Source organism: Capra hircus, unplaced genomic scaffold, assembly GCF_001704415.2.
Source record: "Capra hircus breed San Clemente unplaced genomic scaffold, ASM170441v1, whole genome shotgun sequence".
Classification (NCBI taxonomy): domain Eukaryota; kingdom Metazoa; phylum Chordata; class Mammalia; order Artiodactyla; family Bovidae; genus Capra; species Capra hircus.
Window position 1 is genome coordinate 119,406 of NW_017189851.1, and position 21,510 is coordinate 140,915.

General features: G+C 60.9%; 1 protein-coding gene and 1 pseudogene across 5 annotated transcripts; one reads left to right on the forward strand and one right to left on the reverse strand.

The window, feature by feature from the left end:
- Positions 1-2,070: 2,070 nt before the first annotated feature.
- Positions 2,071-2,480, reverse strand: LOC108634707 (annotated as a pseudogene).
- Positions 2,481-4,325: 1,845 nt separating this feature from the next.
- On the forward strand, positions 4,326-21,225 carry KLHL22 (kelch like family member 22). 5 transcript variants are annotated; one of them, XM_018044850.1, is made up of 7 exons: positions 4,326-4,380; positions 6,967-7,232; positions 12,179-12,344; positions 12,568-13,286; positions 14,811-15,003; positions 18,201-18,434; positions 20,437-21,225. In XM_018044850.1, exons 2-7 carry the CDS (start codon positions 7,006-7,008, stop codon positions 20,800-20,802), a joined length of 1,905 nt encoding a protein of 634 aa, XP_017900339.1. In that variant the 5' UTR covers positions 4,326-4,380; positions 6,967-7,005; the 3' UTR covers positions 20,803-21,225. The 5 variants fall into 5 exon arrangements, with proteins under 5 accessions (XP_017900339.1, XP_017900341.1, XP_017900340.1 ...); XM_018044852.1 differs by lacking the exon at positions 4,326-4,380 and adding an exon at positions 4,861-5,272; XM_018044851.1 differs by lacking the exon at positions 4,326-4,380 and adding an exon at positions 5,326-5,731.
- Positions 21,226-21,510: the final 285 nt, after the last annotated feature.

A 21,510-nucleotide genomic window follows, 5' to 3' on the forward strand; every position in this document is an offset into this window, starting at 1 on the left:
CCCCACCCACCGGCTCCTCTCTCCTGCCCGGGAGGTGTCCTCCTCCAGTCTCCCTCTTCATCTGAAGAAGCATCAGAGGCCTGTTCCCCCCTTTCACAGCTCGGTCACTGCAGGCTGGCTGCTGCCACCCTCAGGAGAGGACTCTCTCTCCCAGCCCCATTGGACCTCTGCGGTCACCCCTTCCCTGCCCCTCTGGGTGCCCTTGGAAAAAGTGTGCTCTGCACTCGGCTCACCTTCCTTTCCCCATCCCTGTCCTGGCTCAGTGTATCACCTCCAGAAGCTCGTGACACCCCCAGGTAGGCCCTCAGCTGGACATCTGCGGCCTCCTCACCGTCCTGGGTCCCTGGAGGGCCTTGTCTTTCCCTAAACCCGCTCCAGCTCGGCTGTCCCCCACCATGACTTGGGCTGACCCTTCCTCACGCATCACTCCCCTCTACAGGTACTGGGGAACCTGCCTCCTCCCCAGGTCTCCGGCCAACACTGCCCTTCGAACTTGCTTCTTTCCCCCCTGAGGGCCACTGCTTCCCTGCTGCCCCTCCAGACCAGTCTCTGCAGCATGAGCTGGCATCTGCCTGCCCAGGCTGACCCAGGCTGGAGGGCTGGGTCTGGTCTCCAAGTTTCCTTTCATGCTTAGAAATTCCTGGCGGCTGGCTGACCGCTCGCTAGACTGGATCTGCGGACACAGTCTTCAAACTGGAATGCTGTCTCTGCTCCCCCCAAAGTCCTCATCTGGTGCACAGCTGTGTGGCCACCACCTCCCAGAAGTCCTCCTGGACGGCCTCTCCCATTGAGAACGTCAGCTCCTGGGCGGGCGCGGTCTACTCGTCTCGTTAGGTGCCTCACGCAGCGGGGTGCGTGGCCAGGACAGTGTATCTCCACTTACTTTCTTCCTCATCCATGGTTGCCCGCCCCCCGCCCCGGCCCCGATCTTTTCAAGCTTGAGCTATCCCAGCTCTGTCCTCCCCTCAGAGCTCTCCATCCTCCAGACATGGCCTTCGCGCTTGAGCCTCGCAGGATGGGGTCCTCTGCGGGGCGGAGGAGAAAAATGAACACGGGAGCCTCTGGTTGGAGTGCAGGGACCCAGCTGCAGGCTGGCAAGCAGATTTACTCTCAGTTCATTTCAGTTGTTCAGTCGTGTCCAACTCTTTGCAGCGGCATGGACTGCAACACGCCAGGCCTCCCTGTCCATCACCAAATCCCAGAGCTTGCTCAAACTCATGTCCATTGAGTCGGTGATGCCATCCAACCATCTTATCCTCTGTCATCCCCCTTCTCTTCCCGCCTTCAATCTTTCCCAGCATCAGGGTCTTTTCCAATGAGTCACTTCTTCGCATCAGGTGGCCAAAGTATTGGAGCTTCAGCTTCAGCATCAGTCCTTCCAATGAATATTCAGGACTGATTTCCTTTAAGATGGACTGGTTTGATCTCCTCGCAGTCCGAGAGACTCTCAAGAGTCTTCTCCAACACCACAGTTCAAAAGCAGCAATTCTTAGCCTTCTTTATAGTCCCAACTCTCACATCCATACATGACCACTGGAAAAACCACAGCTTTGACTAGACGGACCTTTGTTGCAAAGTAATGTCTCTGCTTTTGAATATGCTATCTAGGTTGGTCATAACTTTCCTTCCAAGGAGTAAGTGTCTTTCAATTTCATGGCTGCAATCACCATCTACAATGATTTTGGAGCCCGCAAAAATAGAGTCAGCCACTGTTTCCACTGTTTCCCCATCTATTTGCCATGAAGTGATGGGACCAGATGCCATGATCTTCGTTTTCTGAGTGTTGAGTTTTAAGCCAACTTTTTCACTCTCCTCTTTCAATTTCATCAAGAAGTTCTTAAGTTCCTCTTCACTTTCTGCCATAAGGGTGGTGTCATCTGTATATCTGAGGTTATTGATATTTCTCCCCGCAATCTTGATTCCAGCTTGGGCTTCATCCAGCCCAGCGTTTCTCATGATGTACTCTGCATATAAGTTAAATAAGCAGGGTGACAATATACAGCCTTGACGTACTCCTTTTCCTATTTAGAACCAGTCTGTTGTTCCATGTCCAGTTCTTTTTTTTTTTTTTAAGGATTTATGCCATAGGTTTATTTACAAACATATTTAGGATGCTGAGTTCAAGGGACTGATCCTTTTAAGAGACTGCACCTCTTAATATGCTCCTCTTCCTATCTTTCTCATGGATTACTTTTTAAGCAGTTGGTGTCTTACTATAAAGAAAGGTGCAGCAAATCCAGACCCAAAGAACAAAGTCATCATGGCTAGTAACCTCCACTTGTTTTCCACTGAAAATGGTATATTCTTCCCTGGACCCTCCTTATAGTGGCTCCGACGAATCACAGAGGTTGTGAACCTCCGGATGCTCTGTCTCAACATAGCGCTGTGGGACGCTCTACAAAAGATCCAGAGACCGGAGGCGGAAGAAATGGCGGCTGCAAACCTACCGCTTCTTGCCTCACGACCTTGCTCCTCTAACTCTCCATGTCCAGTTCTAACTGTTGCTTCCTGACCTGAATACAGGTTTCTCGAGAGGCAGGTCAAGTAGTCTGGTATTCCCATCTCTTTCAGGATTTTCCACAGTTTATTGTGATACACACAGTCAAAGGCTTTGGCATAGTCAATAAAGCAGAAGTAGATGTTTTTTTGGAAGTCTCTTGCTTTTTTAATGATCCAACGGATGTTGGCAATTTGATCCCTGGTTTCTCTGCCTTCTCTAAATCTAGCTTGAACATCTGGAAATCACGGTTCTTGTGCTGTTGAAGTCTGGTTTGAAGAATTTTTAGCATTAATTTGCTAGCGTGTGAGATGAGTGCAATTGTGTGGTAGTTTGAGCGTTCTTTGGCATTCCCCTTCTTTGGGATTGGAATGAAAACTGACCTTTTCCAGTCCTGTGGCCACTGCTGAGTTTTCCAAATTTGCTGGCATATTGACTGCAGCACTTCCACAGCATCGTCTTTCAGGATTTGAAAGAGCTCAACTGGAATTCCATCACCTCCACTAGCTTTGTTCGTAGTGATGCTTTCTAAGGCCCCCTTGACTTCACATTCCAGGATGTCTGGCTCTAAGTGAATGATCACATTATAGTGATTATCTGGGTCGTGAAGATCTTTTTTGTATAGTTTTTCTGTGTACTCTTGCCACCTCTTCTTAATATCTTCTGCTTTTGTTAGGTCCCTGCCATTTCTGTCCTTTATTGAGCCCATCTCTGCATAAAATGTTCCCTTGGTATCTCTAATTTTCTTGAAGAGATCTCTAGTCTTTCCCATTCTGTTGTTTTCCTTTATTTCTTTGCATTGATCACTGAGGAAGGCTTTCTCATTTCTCCCTGCTAGTCTTTGAAACTCTGCATTGAGTATATATTTCTTTTCTCTTTCGCTTTTCACGTCTCTGCTTTTCATAGCTATTTGTAAGGCTTCTTCAGACAACCATTTTGGCTTTTTGCACTTCTTTTTCTTGGGGATGGTCTTGATCCGTCTCCTGTACAATGTCACGAACCTCCATCCATAGTTCATCAGGCACTCTGTCAGATCTATCCCTTATATCCATTTGTAACTTCCACTGTATAATCATAAGGGATTTGATTTAGGTCATACCTGAATGGTCTAGCGGTTTTCCCTACTTTCTTCAATTTAAGTCTGAATTTGGCAATAAGAAGTTCCTGATCTGAGCCACAGTCAACTCCCAGTCTTGTTTTTGCTGACTGTATAGAGCTTCTCCATCTTTGGCTGCAAAGAATATAATCAATCTGATTTCAGTGTTGACCATCTGGTGATGTCCATGTGTAGAGTCTTCTCTTGTGTTGTTGGAAGAGGGTGTTTGCTATGACCAGGGCGTTCTCTTGGCAAAACTGTAGTAGCCTTTGCCCTGCTTCATTCTGTACTCCAAGGCCAAGTTTGCCTGTTACGCCAGGTAATTCTTGACTTCCTAGACTGACTCTAGAATCTCGGTAAACAGGAAAACACCTGTTCACACTGGCGGTGATTATGTCCCCGCCAGCATCCAGCAGGCGGCGGGCGACTCAGGGGACCCCGAGGGAGGGACAGAGGGGAAGAAGAAGGAAACGGATTTACAGGACGCCACCCCTTGCCAGAACGCATTCCTTCACGTCCTCATTCTTTGCTGGGTCTGCCGCGCCGGGCGAGGGGGTAGGGAACCGAGAACCGCGCAGACACTCGGCAGCCCGGGCCCTCCGCCTCCGTCCGGGCCCCACGACACGCCTGCGGCCCCGCCCCGCCCCGGCCCCGGGCACGCCCCCGCCCCGCCCCGCCCCGCCCCGCGTCCCCACGGCGCCTGCGCGGCGTGCCCACGTGACGCCCCGAGGCCCCGCCCCGCGCGCCCCGCCCCCGCGAGTGCGGCCTCGGCTTGCGGCGGCGCCAGGTGAGCGACGGTCGCGGGCCGGCGGGCGTCTCGGTGCGCGGGGCCGGGTTCGGACCCCGGGCCCGGAGCGGACGCGCGGGCGCTGTCGCGGGCAGGCGCGGGCGCCGGCCCGGAGCGCACTGAGGCGGAGGGGGGCGGCGGCCCGAGGCGAGCCGCAGCCTGACGTGGCGGGGGCGGCGGGCGGGACCCCCCGGGCGCGGCGGGCCCCGGGCGCGCCGGCGAGCGGGCCCCGGGCGGGCCTGGCGCCCCCCGCGCGTCTTTCGGGGCCGCCTCCCGGCGCTTCGCTGGCCGCCCTGCAACAGGCGGCCGATCGGACGCCGTCCCCTCCGACGCGACCTTGGACCCCGGCCCGCCCGCCTCGGCCCCGCACGCGCGGCGCGGCCCGAACCGGACAGCCCTGGAGGCCATGCTGTCAGCGCGACGCCTCGGCCGGGAGGGCCGGCCGCCCCTCTGGCCCCCGCGGGCCCAGCGCCTGCTTCCCGGGCGCCTCCCTGCCCCGCGGCCGCGACGCCCCGGAGCGCTTCACCCGTCCACGCCGCGCGGCCCCCCCTCCCGGGACTAGGACCCCCTCCCTTTGTTGCAGCCCTTGCCTCGTGCAGACGCTGCCTGGGCCCCGCAGAGGACTGGGGTGCCTCCTCAGGAAAGGGTGTCGTCGGACATGTCTTCGGAGATGTTCCGACCCTGTCATCCACGAGTTTACGGAAGTGCATTTAGCGTCCTTGAGTTTGTACCTGCTTGGGGCGTGAAGCCTCCTTTCTCCTCCCTCGGTAGCTCTGAACCGCACATGGCTGCACGCGGGGCCTTGCTTGTGATGGCTGGGATCGTTACGGGTTGAGGGTATACCGAGCCTAAGGAAGGGCTCGCTGAAGGTGCCAGAGAGTGAGCTCCCAAGGTAAACGAACTGTACTTCAGAAAAACAGGCATGGGCCGGCAGTCCCAATGGATGTGCGGCATTCCCCTTCTTAGTTTCTGAAATTTCGTCAGTTACCAAAACAAAGTTCACTGTGAAATGCTGTTTTTTTAATGTTAAGTCAGCAAAGATGAAAAAGAAACGCTGTTGGTGTCCTACACACTGGTTGGAATCTGGTTCTCTCTCTTTGCTGGTGGGAGAATAAGTTGGTACACCCTCTGTGGAAGGCATTTTGGCAGTATCTATTAGATCCACTGCACAGTCAAATCAAGATAACCCAGCAGCTCGGTATCCAGTAAAAGTTCCTCATTTCGTCTCTGATTTTCAGTGCAAAGCTGTTGGCAACAGCAAACAATTGGAGGAAACCCAAACGTCTCCCTGAAAAGGATTGGTTAAATAAAATAGGATTAACCGCACAATGGACTGTGGGAGGGATACGAGGTAAAGGTGTAACATCTGCTTAAAGGGGGGAACTTAGTTCTACAGCCTTGCCTGCAAGTGCATCGATGCTGCCTGGAAGGGTGAGGGGAAGTAGAATACTCTCCTCTGAGAGGGGATCTGGTTGGGGATGTAAGTGGGAAGGAAATTTAAATTTCATCATATACTTTTTTTGTTTATAGTAGAATCTCTTATTTTTTCTTTCAGAGGTCCAGTAGGGGGTTGAAAAGCAGCACATTAGGGGAGGGGATCGTGGAGGAGCGTGGGGTGGGGAAGGCTGATGTTCGTGGCCTGTGGCGCGTGGCCCGCTGGCTGGCGGTCCTGTGGCCTGGAGGGTGCACAGCTTGGCCCCCCAGCTTGGTGCAGGGCGGACTGGCTGCCCCTTGACTGAAGCAGCAAGCTGTCCCTACTCACTTCTGGTTGGCTCAGCATTCAGGATCTTAGTTTCCCAACCAGGGATCTGTCCCACCCTCCTTGCGGTGGAAGCATGGAATTCTAATCTCGGAATCTCCTAGGAGGCCCCTGGTGTCTTTTTTTTTTTTTTCTTTTGCATCCGTTCCTGTGTTGGGAACCCAGTGTTCTTTCGCAATAGGAGAGAGGAAGAGCCCTTGAGAACTGGTCTGCGCTGGTCCTTGTTTCTCCTCTAGGGATTTTAGAATGCCCCGAGGGACTGGCTGTCTTTAGGCCCCTTTCCTTGACTGAGGGACTTCCCTGGTGGCTCAGACGGTAAAGCGTCTGCCTACAATGCAGGAGACCTGGGTTCAATCCCTGGGTCGGGAAGATCTCCTGGAGAAGGAAATGGCAACCCACTCCAGTATTCTTGCCTGGAAGATTCCATGGACAGAGAAGCCTGGTAGTCTACAGTCCATGGGGTTGCAAAGAGTCGGACACGACTGAGCAACTTCACTTTCACTTTCACTTTCCTTGGCTGAGGGGCCTCACTCTGAGGTTCACCACACAGGGGTTCTACCGGCTGGGTTCCCATGGGTTGGTCCATCTCTAGAACCTTCTGTCTCACAGCGACGCTAAAGGAGATGAAATGGGAAGGAGGGTCTTAGTTGTGAAGGAACACAGGTCGGGAGGAAGGAGGCCCCACGTCTGGACTGTGGTGGGAGGGAAGAAGGGGCCAGAGGCTTGAACCTCCGGGGAAAGCACGGGTGAGCTCGAGGGAGGCCCCAGAGCAGTGCAGCCAGCCCTGCGTGGCCCCCCGGGCTCACCGCTCGCCCATGTCTTGCCAGCTGACAGCCGCGGAGCTGAGGTCGGGAGCGGTGGTCAGGATGGCGGAAGAGCAGCAGCTCGCCCGGCTCTGCAAGTTGCCCACGCAGCCCTCCCACCCACACTGCGTCAGCAACACCTACCGGAGCGCCCAGCACTCCCAGGCGCTGCTCCGGGGGCTGCTGGCCCTGCGGGACAGCGGCATCCTCTTCGATGTGGTCCTGGTGGTGGAGGGGAAGCAGCTCGAGGCCCACCGCATCCTGCTGGCTGCCTCCTGCGACTACTTCCGGTCAGTAGGCGCGTGTTCTCTGCTCTTGTTTTGTTTTAAAGGTAGTATCCTTGGCTCTGCGTATGATGCTGTATTTTCCAGGGTGACTTTTCCAGCAGTAAGTTACAGTATCTTGGTGTGGCACAGATTCTCTCTCTACTTTACTCTGGCTCCCTGTCATTTCATTTTAAAGAACGTTCAGGCCTGTGGAAATGTTGAGAAGAAGAGTGTTACAAAGAGCTGGATGTGTTCCCACTGGGCCACATTTGCCCTTGCTGCCTCTCTAACCACCGCCGTTTTTCAAGACCTTACGAGGCTTTATGCCTTCATCTCAGCCCCATGCAGAGTTCCTGTGACACCGTCAGGAAGCCCACTCGCGCCCCGGCTCCTCTGGGGACGCCCGTGAGGACCGTCGCGGGCGGTCAGCACTGCACGCGTGTCGTCCACACAGCCCCGTTCACACGCTTACCGGGCCGGCCGCCTCCCACTCACGCCAACTCATCCCGTGGGCCTCGGCCCCCGACCCTGCCTGTGGGTGCTGTGACCCCCCGAGTTTCTCAGTCTCCTTCGAGAGGCTTGCCCAGCCCCAGGCACGTTGGGCAGAGATGCCTCTGCTCCGACTTGGCCTGGCGAGGGGCGGCCCCCCTGCCGCCCCGGTGGACAGGGCTCTGGGCCGGAGACCCTCTCCATTCCATTGGGTCCTTTTCTCTTCAAGGCTCGGCCATAGTTCTCGTCTTTTGATTTTAGAAGCTAATGAGCAAAATGTTTCTTCATGGTGTAAGCGCAGCCTGTTCTCCGGAAGGAGGGTATGGAGAGGGCGACCCAGTGGTGGCTGGGCGTGTCCAGGGACGGCAGCGACCCTTCGGTTCATGGGTGTTTACTCTTCACAAGCTTTGAAATCCTGGGCAGCGGGTGGGGCAGGGTGGCCAGGAGCCCCCTCAGGGAGGCCTCAGAGCCCAGAAGGTCCAGCACTGGGGTCCCCCCGGCTCAGGGCCTCCTGGCCGCACCCTCGAAAGCCCTCCACGTGGAGCTTCTCTCCCCACGTCGGCTGTCTGTCCCAGTCACGGCCCTCTTCTGTGGGCCGGGGGCAGGCGCCGCCTCTCCTACCTGCGGGAGGCCTCCTGTGTCTCCCGCGTCCTCCAGGAGCCGTCCTCAGCCCTTGGCAGCTGGCCCTGGGCAGGCTTCTCCTGGGAGGTGCTCTCCTCTCCAGCCTGGTCATTGTGCAGGCTGACACCCTCTCCCCCTGGGACCAGGGAGAGCCCACACTTATCTCTGATAAACACGTGTGAAATGATGATTCCCAAGCTTATGCAGGTTTTTTTCTTTATTATTCATTTCGCTTATTGACTCGGGTTGAAATGACGCAGTGAGACTTGGGAAGGTCTCTGACGCGAGCGAGAGTGAAGCGAAGGCCTTTGGAGGCTGTGGGCCCGTAGCTGGGCCCCGCAGGGGATGTCCTGTGGGGTGTCTGCCAGGCTCTCGGCAACGTGCAGCTGGGGCTGACAGCCCCCTGGTCTGCTCTGTGGGTCAGCCAACACAGAGGAAGCTGAGTTGTTCATGAATCAGAGTGTGAAACCCTCCGTGAGGCCCGGGCTCATGGGGCAGCAGACCCCCGTCCCTGGGCCTTGCTTGCAGAGGGACAGCTGCTCCCTGTTAGGGAGCCTCTCTTCTGATACAAGGCGCTTACCAGCCTGAGCCGGCGTGTGGGCCTCTCGAGACAGGCGAGGGGCATGGAGTCGTGTCCAGCGCCCATCCCCGCCGCTGAGTCGCTGTCCGGGTAGGAAAGCGTGGCGAGCACGGCTGTGCCCCTGCCCACGCCCCGCACTCACCCAGCCTTCAGCCTCCACAGGGTGTCTCTTGCAAAGCCTGTTTCATACTTCTCAACCCCGAACCTCTGATAACTCGGAGCTGCTCTGTTCTGCTTTGTTGGGCTCCAGTGTGTTGCTGAACCTCGGCCCTGCCCTCCGGAGGTCCCCAGAGCTGCTTTGTTGGTGGACAGCTGTCTAGCCTGTCTGGACAGCTGGTCTCTGAGAGGAAGGGGAGAGTTGGATTCTTCTGCTTTACCAGCTTGTTTTTTTGTTTTTAAATGTAAAGTTTGGCACAAATTCATTAAACCATGCAACCTGTCCTGAACTGAGACGAGACTTCTTTACTTTTATCTCACTTCTGGTTCGGAAACACTGAGGTATTTGGATTCGAGGTGTTGATTTTAGACTCCCATGGAGGGTTGTGACATCATACGTGTGGCAGCTAAGTGTTTTCTCCAGCTGAAACTTTTGGATTCCGAGACACACCTGGTCTCAAGGGTGTGGAGGGGGTGTCCGGGCTGGAGGCACGCCCGTCCCCTCAGGGCCAGGGGCCCAGGCAGCCAGGGGCGCCCGGCGCTGCCTGGTTGGGGCCTGCCAGGGCCCTCTTTGTGGTCTGTGCTGCCCGTTGTCAGGCGTGCCCGACTCTTGGCGACCCCATGGACAGCAGCACGCCAGGCCTCCCGTCCATCACCAACTCCCGGAGCTTGCTCAGACTCTCGTGCATCGAGTCAGTGATGCCATATTATTCCCTGTCGTCCCCTTCTCCTCCTGCCTTCAACCTTTCCCAGCATCAGGGTCTTTTCTGATGAGTCACTTCTTCGCATCAGGTGGCCAAAGTACTGGAGCTTCAGCGTCAGCCCTTGCAGTGGATGTTGAGGCTGGTCCCCTGAGGATGGGCTGCTTGGGCCTCCTTGTGTCCGCGGGAGCTGCAGGCGTGCTGTGTCCTCCACTCATGTGGCCATCCCCGCCTGCTGGACACTCGGTGCACGTTTCTCTTTTATTGTGATTTTTAGAAAACCTACAGCTTGACCATTGTGACCATTTCAGCGTGCAGGTCAGTGTCCTTACATGCATTCTGGTGCAGCCTCCGGAACCGTTCCAAGCTGTGACGCGGAGCCTGCAGCCGAGCAACAGTTCCCGTGGCCCCCCTCCCGGCCCGGGCAGCCGCCTTGTACGGCCACCTTGTGCTTCTGTCTCCGTGACTGCTCCGGGACCTCGTATGAGTGGAAGCGGGCGATGTCTGTCCTTCGAGGACCGGCTGCTTTGGCCGAGCGGCGTGTCCCCGAGGCTCACCCGGGCCGCGGCGGGCGCCAGGCCGTCCTTCCCGAGGCGAGTAACGCGCTGCCGTTTGTTGCGCTGCAGCTTGCCCACCTTGTCGACGGACACTGGTTGTCCCCTCTCGGCTCTTGTGAGGAAAGCTGCTGTGAGCGTGGGGCGCAGATGTCTCTTGGAGGCCCTGCTTTCAGTTCTGTGGAGTACGTACTCAGACGCGGAATTGCTGGAACATTCTGCAGTTCTGTGTGTCGTGTCTTGAGGAACCCCAAACTGTCTTCCACAGCAGCTGCTCTAATTCACATTCACACCAGAGATGCACAGAGGCTCCAGCTTCTTTGAGTTGACGAGATACGAGTCTAAGAGGAATTGGGGAAACACCTGCACTCTTTGGAAGAGAAAGTGAAAACAGCTGCTGAACCCGCGACCCAAGCCTCTGTCCATCCCGTCCGTCCGCTGCCAGGTTTCTCCCTCGCCCCCCGGCGGCTGGAGCCAGCGTCCTCACCCTCTGCTTCCAGGGGTGTCCAGGGCAGGCCCCGCCGCCCCGAGGTGGGGCTTCATGACAGGCTGTGGCGGAGGCATCCAGGTGGGAGCGTGTGGACCCTTTGACCCAGCAGTGGCTCTCCCGGAACTGATCCCGGCATTCCCACCAGCTCCTGGGGCAGAACCGTCCATCGGGCAAAACGACGGGAGACGAGAAGGAACCCTGGGGGACCCCAGTGTGCGTGGCTGCGTCCTTTGGCGCCTTTGCCCAGGGGCAGCCCTGTGGGTGCTGGTAATCCAGGCCGTTTGCAAGGTGCCCTGTTGAAGGCAGAGCTGGGTGTGGATCCAGGCGTGGCCCCTGCCTCGGGATGGTGCCTCCCTGGGAGGGCAGCTGGGGGCCGGAGCCGAGGGCGGGCGGAGCCTTCCACCGCTTCATGTCCTGTCAGTCTTGTGAGTGTGCGTGTGTCGAAATGGAACACGGCCACTCTGGCAGCGTGCTGCTGACCCGTTTCAGCCCCAAGGCTTCCCTGACCACCACCGCCGCCTCTAGCCCCTGACTGACCCCGCAGCTGGGACGTTAAGAGGTGCCTGCTCTGTAGCGCCCGGGACGGGCTCCCGCTGACCCCTCACCCCTGGGTCCTGGCTACCCTTGGACAGCCCCAGATCGGGTCTCCCCTCCAATCCCCAGGCCTACCGGGGCCTCCTGCCCCCACTGCAGCCTCTCCACCCTGCCCCATGGAGCCTGGAATCTGAGGTCCCTTGGTCAAACCTGGGATCAGTTCCCCGACGGCACCTCCTTTGCCTGGTGTCCATCCAGACCCGACCCTGCCTAGCAGCATGTGGCCCAGGCTCCCTGCCCCCCGGCGGCCGGCCTGCAAGGTCATCCTGGCCCTGGGCCTGGGCGCCCGCCGCCTCCATGGTCTCCTCGGGCAGGGGCCCCTCGGGCTGGCTGCTCCTCCGTCAGACGCCCCGTCTCAGTCCTTGACGGCGACTCCACACCCGGCAGTGCCCTGTCTTCTGTCTGTCCTCCAGCTTTAGCTCCGTGCTTGGGGGTCTTGCCACTCGCTTCACTGTGGGGCCGGCCCCGTGACCGGTTCCCGGTGCTGAGTGGTTGCAGGGGCAGGGATGCTGAGCGGAGACGTTTACTGTTTGCTTCCCATTCATCCTCTCCCGCTGAGCCCCGGGAATCACACGGGCGGACGCAGCAGAAAGCCCGCTGGCCCCGCGCCCGGGGGCGCACGTGCAGGTCCTGGGCCGTGTGAGATGGAGTTTCCAGAACAGTCCCAAGCTTGGTCAGGAGCTGCGGGCGCCTCCGCGGGACGGCTCAGGGTGCGAGCCGGCCTCGGCCCGCCCCTCTGGCAGCCCCGCGGGCGTCACCGGCCGCGCCCTGTCTTCCCTGTGCAGGGGCATGTTCGCGGGGGGCCTGAAGGAGATGGGGCAGGAGGAGGTCCTGATCCACGGCGTGTCCTACAGCGCGATGCGCCAGATCCTGCACTTCATCTACACGGCCGAGCTGGAGCTCAGCCTGAGCAACGTCCAGGAGACGCTGGTCGCTGCCTGCCAGCTCCAGGTGAGGCTCCGGCCCGAGGGGGCGGCCCTCCCTTCACCCCCGCTGCCCAGCTCCGTCTTGGGTTTCACTCGCTGGGCTTCTGCCTTGCCGGGTGTGACGCTTCCAAGTGCTCGGCCCACCGGCTCCTGTTTGTTGGTGCTGTTGGTGGCTTGCCCCCGCGTGCTGGCCCTCCCAGGTGCCCCAGGGACACCGGCCTGGGCTCGACGGCCCGCTCTGCCCACAGATCCCAGAGATCATTCACTTCTGCTGCGACTTCCTCACGCCCTGGGTGGACGAGGACAACATCCTCGACGTCTACCGGCTGGCCGAGCTCTTTGACCTGAGCCGCCTGACCGAGCAGCTGGACGCCTACATCCTCAAGAACTTCGTGGCCTTCTCGCGGACTGACAAGTACCGCCAGCTGCCCCTGGAGAAGGTCTACGCCCTCCTGAGCAGCAACCGCCTGGAGGTGTCCTGCGAGACGGAGGTGTACGAGGGCGCCCTGCTCTACCACTACCCGCCGGAGCAGGTGCAGGCCGACCGGCTCCCGCTGCATGAGCCGCCCAAGCTCCTGGAGACCGTGCGCTTCCCCCTCATGGAGGCCGAGGTCCTGCAGCGGCTGCACGACAAGCTGGAGCCCAGCCCGCTGAGGGACACCGTGGCCGAAGCCCTCAGGTACCACCGGAACGAGAGCCTGCAGCCCAGCCTGCAGGGCCCGCAGACCGAGCTGCGCTCCGACTTCCAGTGCGTGGTGGGCTTCGGGGGCATCCACTCCACGCCGTCCACCGTCCTCAGCGACCAGGCCAAGTACCTGAACCCGCTGCTGGGGGAGTGGAAGCACTTCACCGCGTCCCTGGCGCCCCGCATGTCCAACCAGGGCATCGCGGTGCTCAACAACTTCGTGTACCTGATCGGAGGGGACAACAACGTTCAGGGCTTCCGCGCGGAGTCCCGCTGCTGGAGGTAGGGGCCCCGGCTGGGGGCTGCCCGCGGCGTTGGCTCCTCCCACTCTCGGCTCCTCTCCTGGGAGACCCGCGCCCCCCAGGCGCCCCCCGCCCTCTGGCGGGTGCAGGGCTGCAGGGAGTGCCGCGGCAGGAAGGGGGGGCTCCAGGCCTGGGGGCACGGCCACCCCGGCACCCTCTGCCCTCGCAGCCCGGCCCAGCTTCCCTCTCCTGTGCCCTTAGCTCCGCTCTCCTAGCTGCACAGCCTCCTTGGAGGGTGGCTGCCTGTCACCCCGCTCCCCCAGCGCGCAGGCCTCAGCCCGGGGGCGGGGCAGGCCCACAAGCCCCACCTCACCTCAGGCCGAATCCCTGCATCCCCAGCTCTGCTGTCAGCCGTGTGCCGGGCACGAGGTCCGGAGCAGGCCGTGCTTTCTGTCTGTGAGTCTGGGGTCTTCCGAGCCTGTTCCTTTGGGCCAGAGCAGCGGAAGTGGGGCAGGCCCCCCAGCCTCTGCTCCTGGAGGCTTCCAGGCTGGTCTCCGCATCTGGGGCCTCTGGGAAGCTTCCCCCCGCACAAGCGGACAGGCGCATAGCAGACACAGGTTGCTGGCTGCCTCAGGCAGCTGTGAGCTGGTGCCAACCTTGCTCAGGGGCGGGTCTGGCTGGGCACAGCCCGCGGACGGACCCTGGGCCAGGAGGGGACAGCGACAGCAGCCCTCGGCCTCCCCTGCTGTCGCTGCCCCAAGACGCAGGGGAGATCCAGAGCTTGGCACGCTCTGTGGTTAGATGGGAAGTGGGTACTCAGTTCAGAAAGGAGGAAACCACGCCTTCATAACCTCGACCCCGCCCCCGGCTGGGCCCCGCCCTCCCGCCTCGGCCCCGCCCTCCTCCCCGGGAACAGGCTGACGGGCTCTGCCCCCTTGGGCCTGTTTCCTGGCTTGCAGTGGAAGAAGGCCCTGGGTGCCAGCACCGAGGGCCGTGATGGCCACCCAGTGAGTGACCGGCTCCGCCACTGACAGCCTCACTCAGCCTGGTCTCTCCTGAGCAGACCGAGTGCGATCTGCCCCGAGCCAGGTTCCCCGGGCGCGGGACCACAGCCGTGGGCCACAGCGCTTGAAGGGGCTCATCACGCGTGTCGACCCCTCGGTCCCTCGTGGTAGGCAGCATCACCCCACCGGGCGCGGAGCCGAGCGAACAAGGCTGAGGCCCAGATCCACTCACGCCCGGCTCTGTGTGGTCTTCCTGGCTGGCAGGGAAGGGCCGCGGCGAGAAGAAGCAACTGCCGAGTGCATCCACTTGTGTTTGGGGCAAAGGCTAAAAATGGGGTGTCTGGCTGGAGGCTGTTGTGCCCAGGCGTCCAGTCGAGAGACCATAATTGCGGGCCTCCGTGAGCACAGAGCCGTGGGGACCTGGGAGTGAGACGGTGAGATGGATGTGAGGGTCTGGAAGCCGCTGTGAGTCACACCAGGAGGCTCCTGGTCCTGCCCTCCAGGCTGTGCGGGCGTGCTGGGGGAGGGGCCTGCTGACGCACTGTCCCCTGTCTCACGAGGTACGACCCGAGGCACAACCGCTGGTTCCAGATCCAGCCGCTGCAGCAGGAGCACGCGGACCTGTGCGTGTGCGTGGTGGGCGGCTACATTTACGCGGTGGCGGGCCGAGACTACCACAACGATCTGACCGCCGTGGAGCGCTACGACCCCGCCACCAACTCCTGGGCCTACGTGGCGCCGCTCAAGAGGGAGGTAAGGAAGCCCCCCGAGGGACCCCTCCCAGGTTCACACAGTGGAGGCCGGGCCAGGCCCAGGACCAGGCCCTCTTGCCTCCATGAGCTGTGCCCTGAGCTTCAGTGGGGGGGGCTCCCAGCGGCACTGGGAGAGGCCCCCTTCCCGAGTTCCACCCCCTTCTGGGTCTCCTCCCCTTGGGCCCTGGCAGCTGCTGTGACCCTGCAGTTCAGTGGGGACGGAAGCCTTCCCCTTGCCTGCCCCCTGGCTCCACTGAGGTGAGCCGGGCCATGTCCAGAGGGGGACGGGAGGGACGGGAGAGGCAGGACCCCACAGCCTCAGAGCCCCAGAGGGCAGGCCCTTCACGAAGCCAGAAACGTTTCAGAAGTGCCATTTTTCCTGTCTGTTTCTGTAAATCCTGTGTCCCGCACGGTACAGCTTAAACATGTTAACCTGTTCATCTTGCAGAGGTGATGCTTGAAGGGGGTGGCTCTCTGAGCTTAAGGACTTGGGGTGCTGAGACCCTGGCCCCCAAACCAGACACAGGACCTCAGGGCAAGAGGGGTCCTTGCTGGTCTGTGCTGCACCCCGGGTCGCAGCATCTGTGAGCACCTCTCGGCACTGGGCAGAGCAGAGCAAGGATGGCTGTGTCCTGCCCGAGGCCTTGGCCAGATGGCCTCCTGCCTCCCTGCCCCTTCTGCTCCCCTCCCCCTCCGCCCTGTCCCCTGACCCTGTCCCCCCCCCCTCCCCCTCCCTGACCCTGTCCCCCCCCTCCTGACCCTGTCCCCCTCCCCCCTTTCCCCTGACCCTGTCCCCCCTCCCCCCTCCCTCCCCTCCCCTGACCCTGTCCCCCCCCCTCCCTGACCCTGTCCTTCCCTGACCCTGTCCCCCCCTCCCTGCCTCCCTGACCCTGTCCCCTCCCTGGACCCTGTCCCCCCTTCCCCTCCCCTGTCCCCCCTCCCCTCCCTCCCTGACCCTGTCCCCCCCCCCCCCTCCCCCCTCCCTCCCTGACCCTGTCCCTCCCCCTCCCCTGACCCTGTCCCCCTCCCCTCCCTGACCCTGTCCCTCCCTGACCCTGTCCCCCCCTCCCCTCCCTCCTTCCCCTCCGTTCCCCCTTTCTCCCTCCCGTCCCCTCTTTACTGCGCCCCCCCTTCCCCAGCACCCCGCTCCTCGGCCACTTTGGGGAGGAAGCCCTTCTGGAGAGCATTCCCTGCCTGTTCAGGAGAAGGGGGCAGATTGTGCTGGGGAGAGACCGGGGTCCTGGAGCCGCCGCGGACGCTGGCGGACCCCACCCCCCGCGGAGGGGAGCGGGAGGGGCTGCAGGGGCTCTTTGTGTGGACGGGAGGCTGCGCTTCTCAGCCTGGCCACGGAGGGGCGGCCTCGGCCCTCAGCCGGCGCTTCTCCCCGGCGGCCTGGCTCCTCACTTTGGCCTGTTCGGTCAGCAGCCCCGGGGACCCAGTGCTGGCAGTGGCTGAGCCTAGCGGCAGAGGGCGCTCTCGGTCACTGCACAGATCCGGAAAGGGACTTGGGGCCGAGCCCAGCGGTGGTGCTCGGTGCTCGAGGAGGGCCTCGCTGGGCTGTTTGTGGGGGCGGGGAGGTGTCAGTGCGACCATGTCCAGGAAGGATGGCAGCCATTGGGAGGAACAGACCCTTCCAGGCTGGGAGGAGGCGGCGGAGCAAGGGGCGTGCATGTGTAGAGAGGGAGCAGGCTCCGGCCCGTGGGTGGTCCAGGCGTGGGTAGTGGGAAGGACATGACAGACGTGAGCTGCCGGGCACGGCCGGTTGGCAGCCAGGCTTCAGGAGGGCAGACCAGGGCCGTGCTGGCTGGGGGTTAGCTCGGACCGGCTTGGGGGCATTGCTAGGCCAGGGGGTCTGCGGGTCTGCAGACGTGGGCGTACAGCCCCTACAGGGGCCTTCAGGATTCCCGCAGGGCGGGCCCACACTCCCACCTGTCTCAAGGTCCTTCCCACTTCCTCCTGCTCAGCACTACCTGGAACTCTGGATGTGTGTGTAAAACTTGGAAAACTCAAAAGGTTGAGATAAGATGACAACCCAGCAAGGGACCTGGGACCTTGATCTGAGTGAGAATGAAAAGATAGCTTGTCAAGTTTTGTGGCGTGCCCGCTGAAGCTGTGCTGAGAGGGGCGTTTGCGGCACTGAAAGCGTTCATTAGGGAAGGGGAAAGTCTCAACTGAGTGATCTGAGCTCATCCCTCAAGAATCTGGAAAAGTGAGAGCAGAGCGAGCCCAAAGCAAGCAGAGGAGGCGAAGGAACAGGCACCAGAGCAGAAGTCAGCAGAGCGGAAGGGGGGCTGTTAGAGGAGACCTGGTGAGACGCCGGGTCTGCACAGGTCAATGGCAGGGACAGGCGTCTAGGGAGCCTGAGGAAGGCAGCGGAAACAGCTTAGCTGAAAGTGTCAAGAACGGCGGCGGGAGGGGGCTGCATGACACCGCCCTGTCAGAAGGCGGTGAAACACACCAGTTCCTCCGAAACAACGTGCTAGGACACCCAGAAAACTAAGCAGATGATTTGAATGGCCCCGTACCTGTTACGGAAATGACGTCCAGGCCCAGATAGTTTAACTGGAGAATTTACCGAACTTTTGAAGAAAATACCGATTATTTTCTTCCAGAAAGTGGAAGAGAGAGAATACTTCTCATTTCACCTTAGGAAGTTATTATTAAATTGATACCAAAACCATACAAGACAGCAGCCTCTCCCCCCAAAATAGACCAAGTGTGTCATGCCTACAGTTACATGTGAATTTTCGTGACTGCATATTAGCAAATTACCCTCTCCCTCCAAAAGAAATTCATGACCAAATAGAGTCGATTACAAAGACCGGTTCATACTCGAAATTTAACCAGTGTGATTCACCATATTTAAAATCGCAGGATCATATCAGAGCAGAAAAAGGAGCTGACAACAGGCCTGGAGGGTTGGCGGGCGTGGGGGTCAGGAGGCCTCTGTGAAGACGGGGCTGTGATGGTTTTCTCCGGGTCCCGTGCACATGTCTGCTTGGGGGGGCGGTGCGGAAAGAGGGGTTGCGGCTCCCCTCGGGGAAGCGCAGCATCGCCTCTGGGCCCTGGAATCGTCTTCTGTGGGGAAGGTGGGGGGCGGGACGGGGCGTCCAGGGAGGATGCGGGTCGGGAGGAGCGGGGGTCGCGCGGCCCCTGGCCTCCTGGCGCGCGCTCACACCGGCGCCCCCCCGGCCGCAGGTCTATGCCCACGCGGGCGCCGCGCTGGACGGCAAGATGTACGTCACCTGCGGCCGCCGAGGCGAGGACTACCTGAGGGAGACCCACTGCTACGAGCCGGGCAGCGACACCTGGCACGCGCTGGCCGACGGCCCGGTGCGGCGGGCCTGGCACGGCATGGCCACGCTGCTGGACAAGCTGTACGTGATTGGGGGCAGCAACAACGACGCGGGCTACCGAAGAGACGTGCACCAGGTGAGCGGGGCCGCCTCCCGCGGGTGTCAGTGAGGAGCCGGCCACGCAGCAGGCGGGCGGCGGGGGGGACACGGGCGCGTTCCTGCTTACTAGGCTGCGTTTCCCAGGGCGGTTTCAGCTTCGCAGCCGAGCCGAACAGAGCAGCGAGGCTTCCCGTCGCCCCCGCGCCCACCGCCTCCCCGCACTTGGCACCTCAGGGTGGCGTCCTTACAGCTGATAACTCGGCTGGCCTGGGGTCACTCCTGGGGGTGCACAGTCGGGGTTGAGACAAATGGCACGTGTCCACCACCAGGGTGTCCCAGAGAAGTGTCACCTGTCTCCACCGTTCTTAAAAGCTTTAATTATAAAGTTAGTATAACCACATTGCAGAACTCTGGGAAAATGGGGAAAGGGGCAAGAATTCCTGAAATCTGGCCCCCAGCCTGGAGTGTTAGCCCTCCTGAACGCCCGCCCACCTGCCCTGGCTCCGTGGGTGTGTCCTCTCGTTTGAGGGCCGCCCCACGCCACCCAGTGGCTGTGCAGAGTTCATCAGACCGCTGACATTGGGGCTGGTCAAGTTGTGGCCATTTCAGGTAACATTTGAAGCAGCGTTTGCTCCGTGGAGCTCTTTGGGTATCTCGGGTCATCTCCTGAGGCGAGAGCTTCGGTCCTTGAAATGTGGCTCCTGGGCCAGCAGTACCCACATCAGGAGAGAACTCACCAGGAATGCAGGTTCCCTGGCCCTCAGCCCGCCTGGCTGGGTGTCCCCAGATGGGACCCTCCCTGGCCCTCAGCCCACCTGGCTGGGTGTCCCCAGATGGGACCCTCCCTGGCCCTCAGTCCGCCTGGCTGGGTGTCCCCAGATGGGACCCTCCCTGGCCCTCAGCCCGCCTGGCTGGATGTTCCCAGATGGGACCCTCCCTGGCCCTCAGCCCGTCTGGCTGGGTGTTCCCAGATGGGGCCCCCAGCGCTCAGAGCCGCTAGGCCCCAGCGTTTCAGTCCCTGTGGCAGCTGGGACAGACCGCCCCCGGTGCGGCCCTTAGACCCACGGGCGCCTGTGCTGACAGTGTGTGGCTCTCACTTGACAGTCAGGGGTGCGTCCTCGGCGGAGCCCCGGGAGGGTCGGCGTCCTTTCACCCGGGGTGTCAGCAGAGCTCAGCCCCCGTGGTGGGGCCGGGTCCTGCTCCTCGCCGCTGTGAGCTGAAGCCCTTATTGGCTTCTGGAAGCCTCTGGGCCGGCCGCTCCGGCCCCTTCCTCTTCCAAGCCGGCAGCTCCCCTCCCATCTTGGGCCTTCACACATCCCCTGCTGCTTCCAAGGGCTGTGCAATTAGGGGTCCCCGAAGATCCAGGGTCGCCCGTCCGCCCACGTCCACATCCTTGCGCTTACCGCCCGCAGAGGCCGGCCCTGGCGGCCAGGCCTCCTCGCAGCGGGAGAGGCAGGGCTGGCGTCCACGTGGCTCTGTGCAGCTGTGCGCGTTGCCGCCCTGACTGGTCAGATGGGCGCCTGGCCGGTGCCTTTTCTTCCCCAGTGCCCGCTCGTTAACAGCTGACGATCTGTCCCTGAGGTTCTGTTTTGCAATTCTTGGATTACTAGTAGGTTGAACGTTTCCCCTGGTTCCCACGTTTACTATTTGGGGTAGCTTTGAAGGCAAGATGATTTTTTTTCTCTATTTTGGCCACACTACATGTCTTATGGGATCTTAGTTCCCTGACCAGGGATTGAACCTGGGGCCCCAGCAGGGAAAGTGCGAGTCCTCACCACTGGCCCACTGGGTACTTCCCAAGAGAATGTTGACAGTCATCACGACTCAGCAAGCCTGTCTCTCCATTTTATCTGCATCTTGCCCAGTGCTCCGTGCGCTTGGCCTCTGAGTTTCAGCTTCAGCGGTGGAGGGGAGTGAGCCAGCAGCCCCAGGCCAAAGGGGAGACAGCCGCGGGGCTGGGGAGGTGGCGCAGGGCGGCAGCCGGTCAGAGCCCTCCCTGGGGGCCCCCAGCCCCTGAGAGCCCGCACCTTGCCCTGCAGGTGGCCTGCTACAGCTGCAGATCCGGGCAGTGGTCGTCCGTCTGCCCGCTGCCGGCCGGGCACGGGGAACCGGGCATCGCTGTGCTCGACAGCAGGATCTACGTGCTGGGCGGCCGCTCACACAACCGAGGCAGCCGCACGGGCTACGTGCACATCTATGACGCGGGCAAGGACAGCTGGGAGGAGGGGCCGCCGCTGGACAACTCCATCTCGGGCCTGGCCGCCTGTGTGCTCACCCTGCCGCGGTCCCTGCTGCTCGAGCCGCCCCGGGGGACCCCTGACCGCAGCCAGGCCGACCCGGACTTCGCCTCCGAGGTGATGAGTGTGTCTGACTGGGAGGAGTTCGACAACTCCAGCGAGGACTAGGGTCCCGGGGCAGGGGAGTGGGAGATCCCAGGCGTCCCCCACCCTGCCCGTCGGCAGGTAGGCAGGTGTTTTGGGGGCTCGCAGACCTATGGCAGGAACCCTCTGGGAAGGGCCCGGTCTCCAGACAGCCCCCAGGCCTCTCCTCCTCAGCAGGAGTGGCTGGGCGCCGGCACCACTCTCCGCCTTAGTCACTGTTGGGCTGAGAGGGCGCCTTCTCCCAAGGGGGTTGGGGACGGGCCCCCGCGGGGGAGCCGGGCTGAGCCCATCGCCAGCCCAGCAGCTCCTGAGACGGAAGTGGGAGCAGAGAGCCAGCCAGGGGCCCGAGGCTGGTTGTGATAACAGGGTCTTGCAGCTGGGCCTTCCCGCCCCCGTGTTGTTGATAAATGAAATAAAGCACCTTCTGCGAGGCGCGTTGCTCTCCTTTGGCCTGGGCTGAGTGGCTTCTGGGGGGGAGCCCACCCCCAGCTGGAGGAACCCACCCCCGGCTGGAGGGTGTCACCAAGACACATGTCCCTGTCTGCTGACCCCGGCTGGAGCACCTCTCCCACTGTGGACCTCTCCTGTGAACCAAGGTTCCGGTAGCCGTCTTGGCGCCAAGGGAAGCTCAGCACCTGGGGAGGGAGGGCGTGAGAGCCTCGGGGGGCACCTGTCTCCTGCATCTGAGCGCGTCCTGCGGAGGGGCTTCTGCATTTCCTCCAGGTAAGCTTC

Excerpts from the sequence above, each read along its gene's own strand:
- KLHL22 (XM_018044849.1), top strand. The coding sequence starts at position 6,955 with ATGTCTTGCCAGCTGACAGCCGCGGAGCTGAGGTCGGGAGCGGTGGTC. Across the intron at positions 15,004-18,200 it reads TGGCGCCGCTCAAGAGGGAG|GTCTATGCCCACGCGGGCGC; the intron begins GTAAGGAAGCCC and ends CCCCGGCCGCAG. Across the intron at positions 18,435-20,436 it reads ACCGAAGAGACGTGCACCAG|GTGGCCTGCTACAGCTGCAG; the intron begins GTGAGCGGGGCC and ends CTTGCCCTGCAG.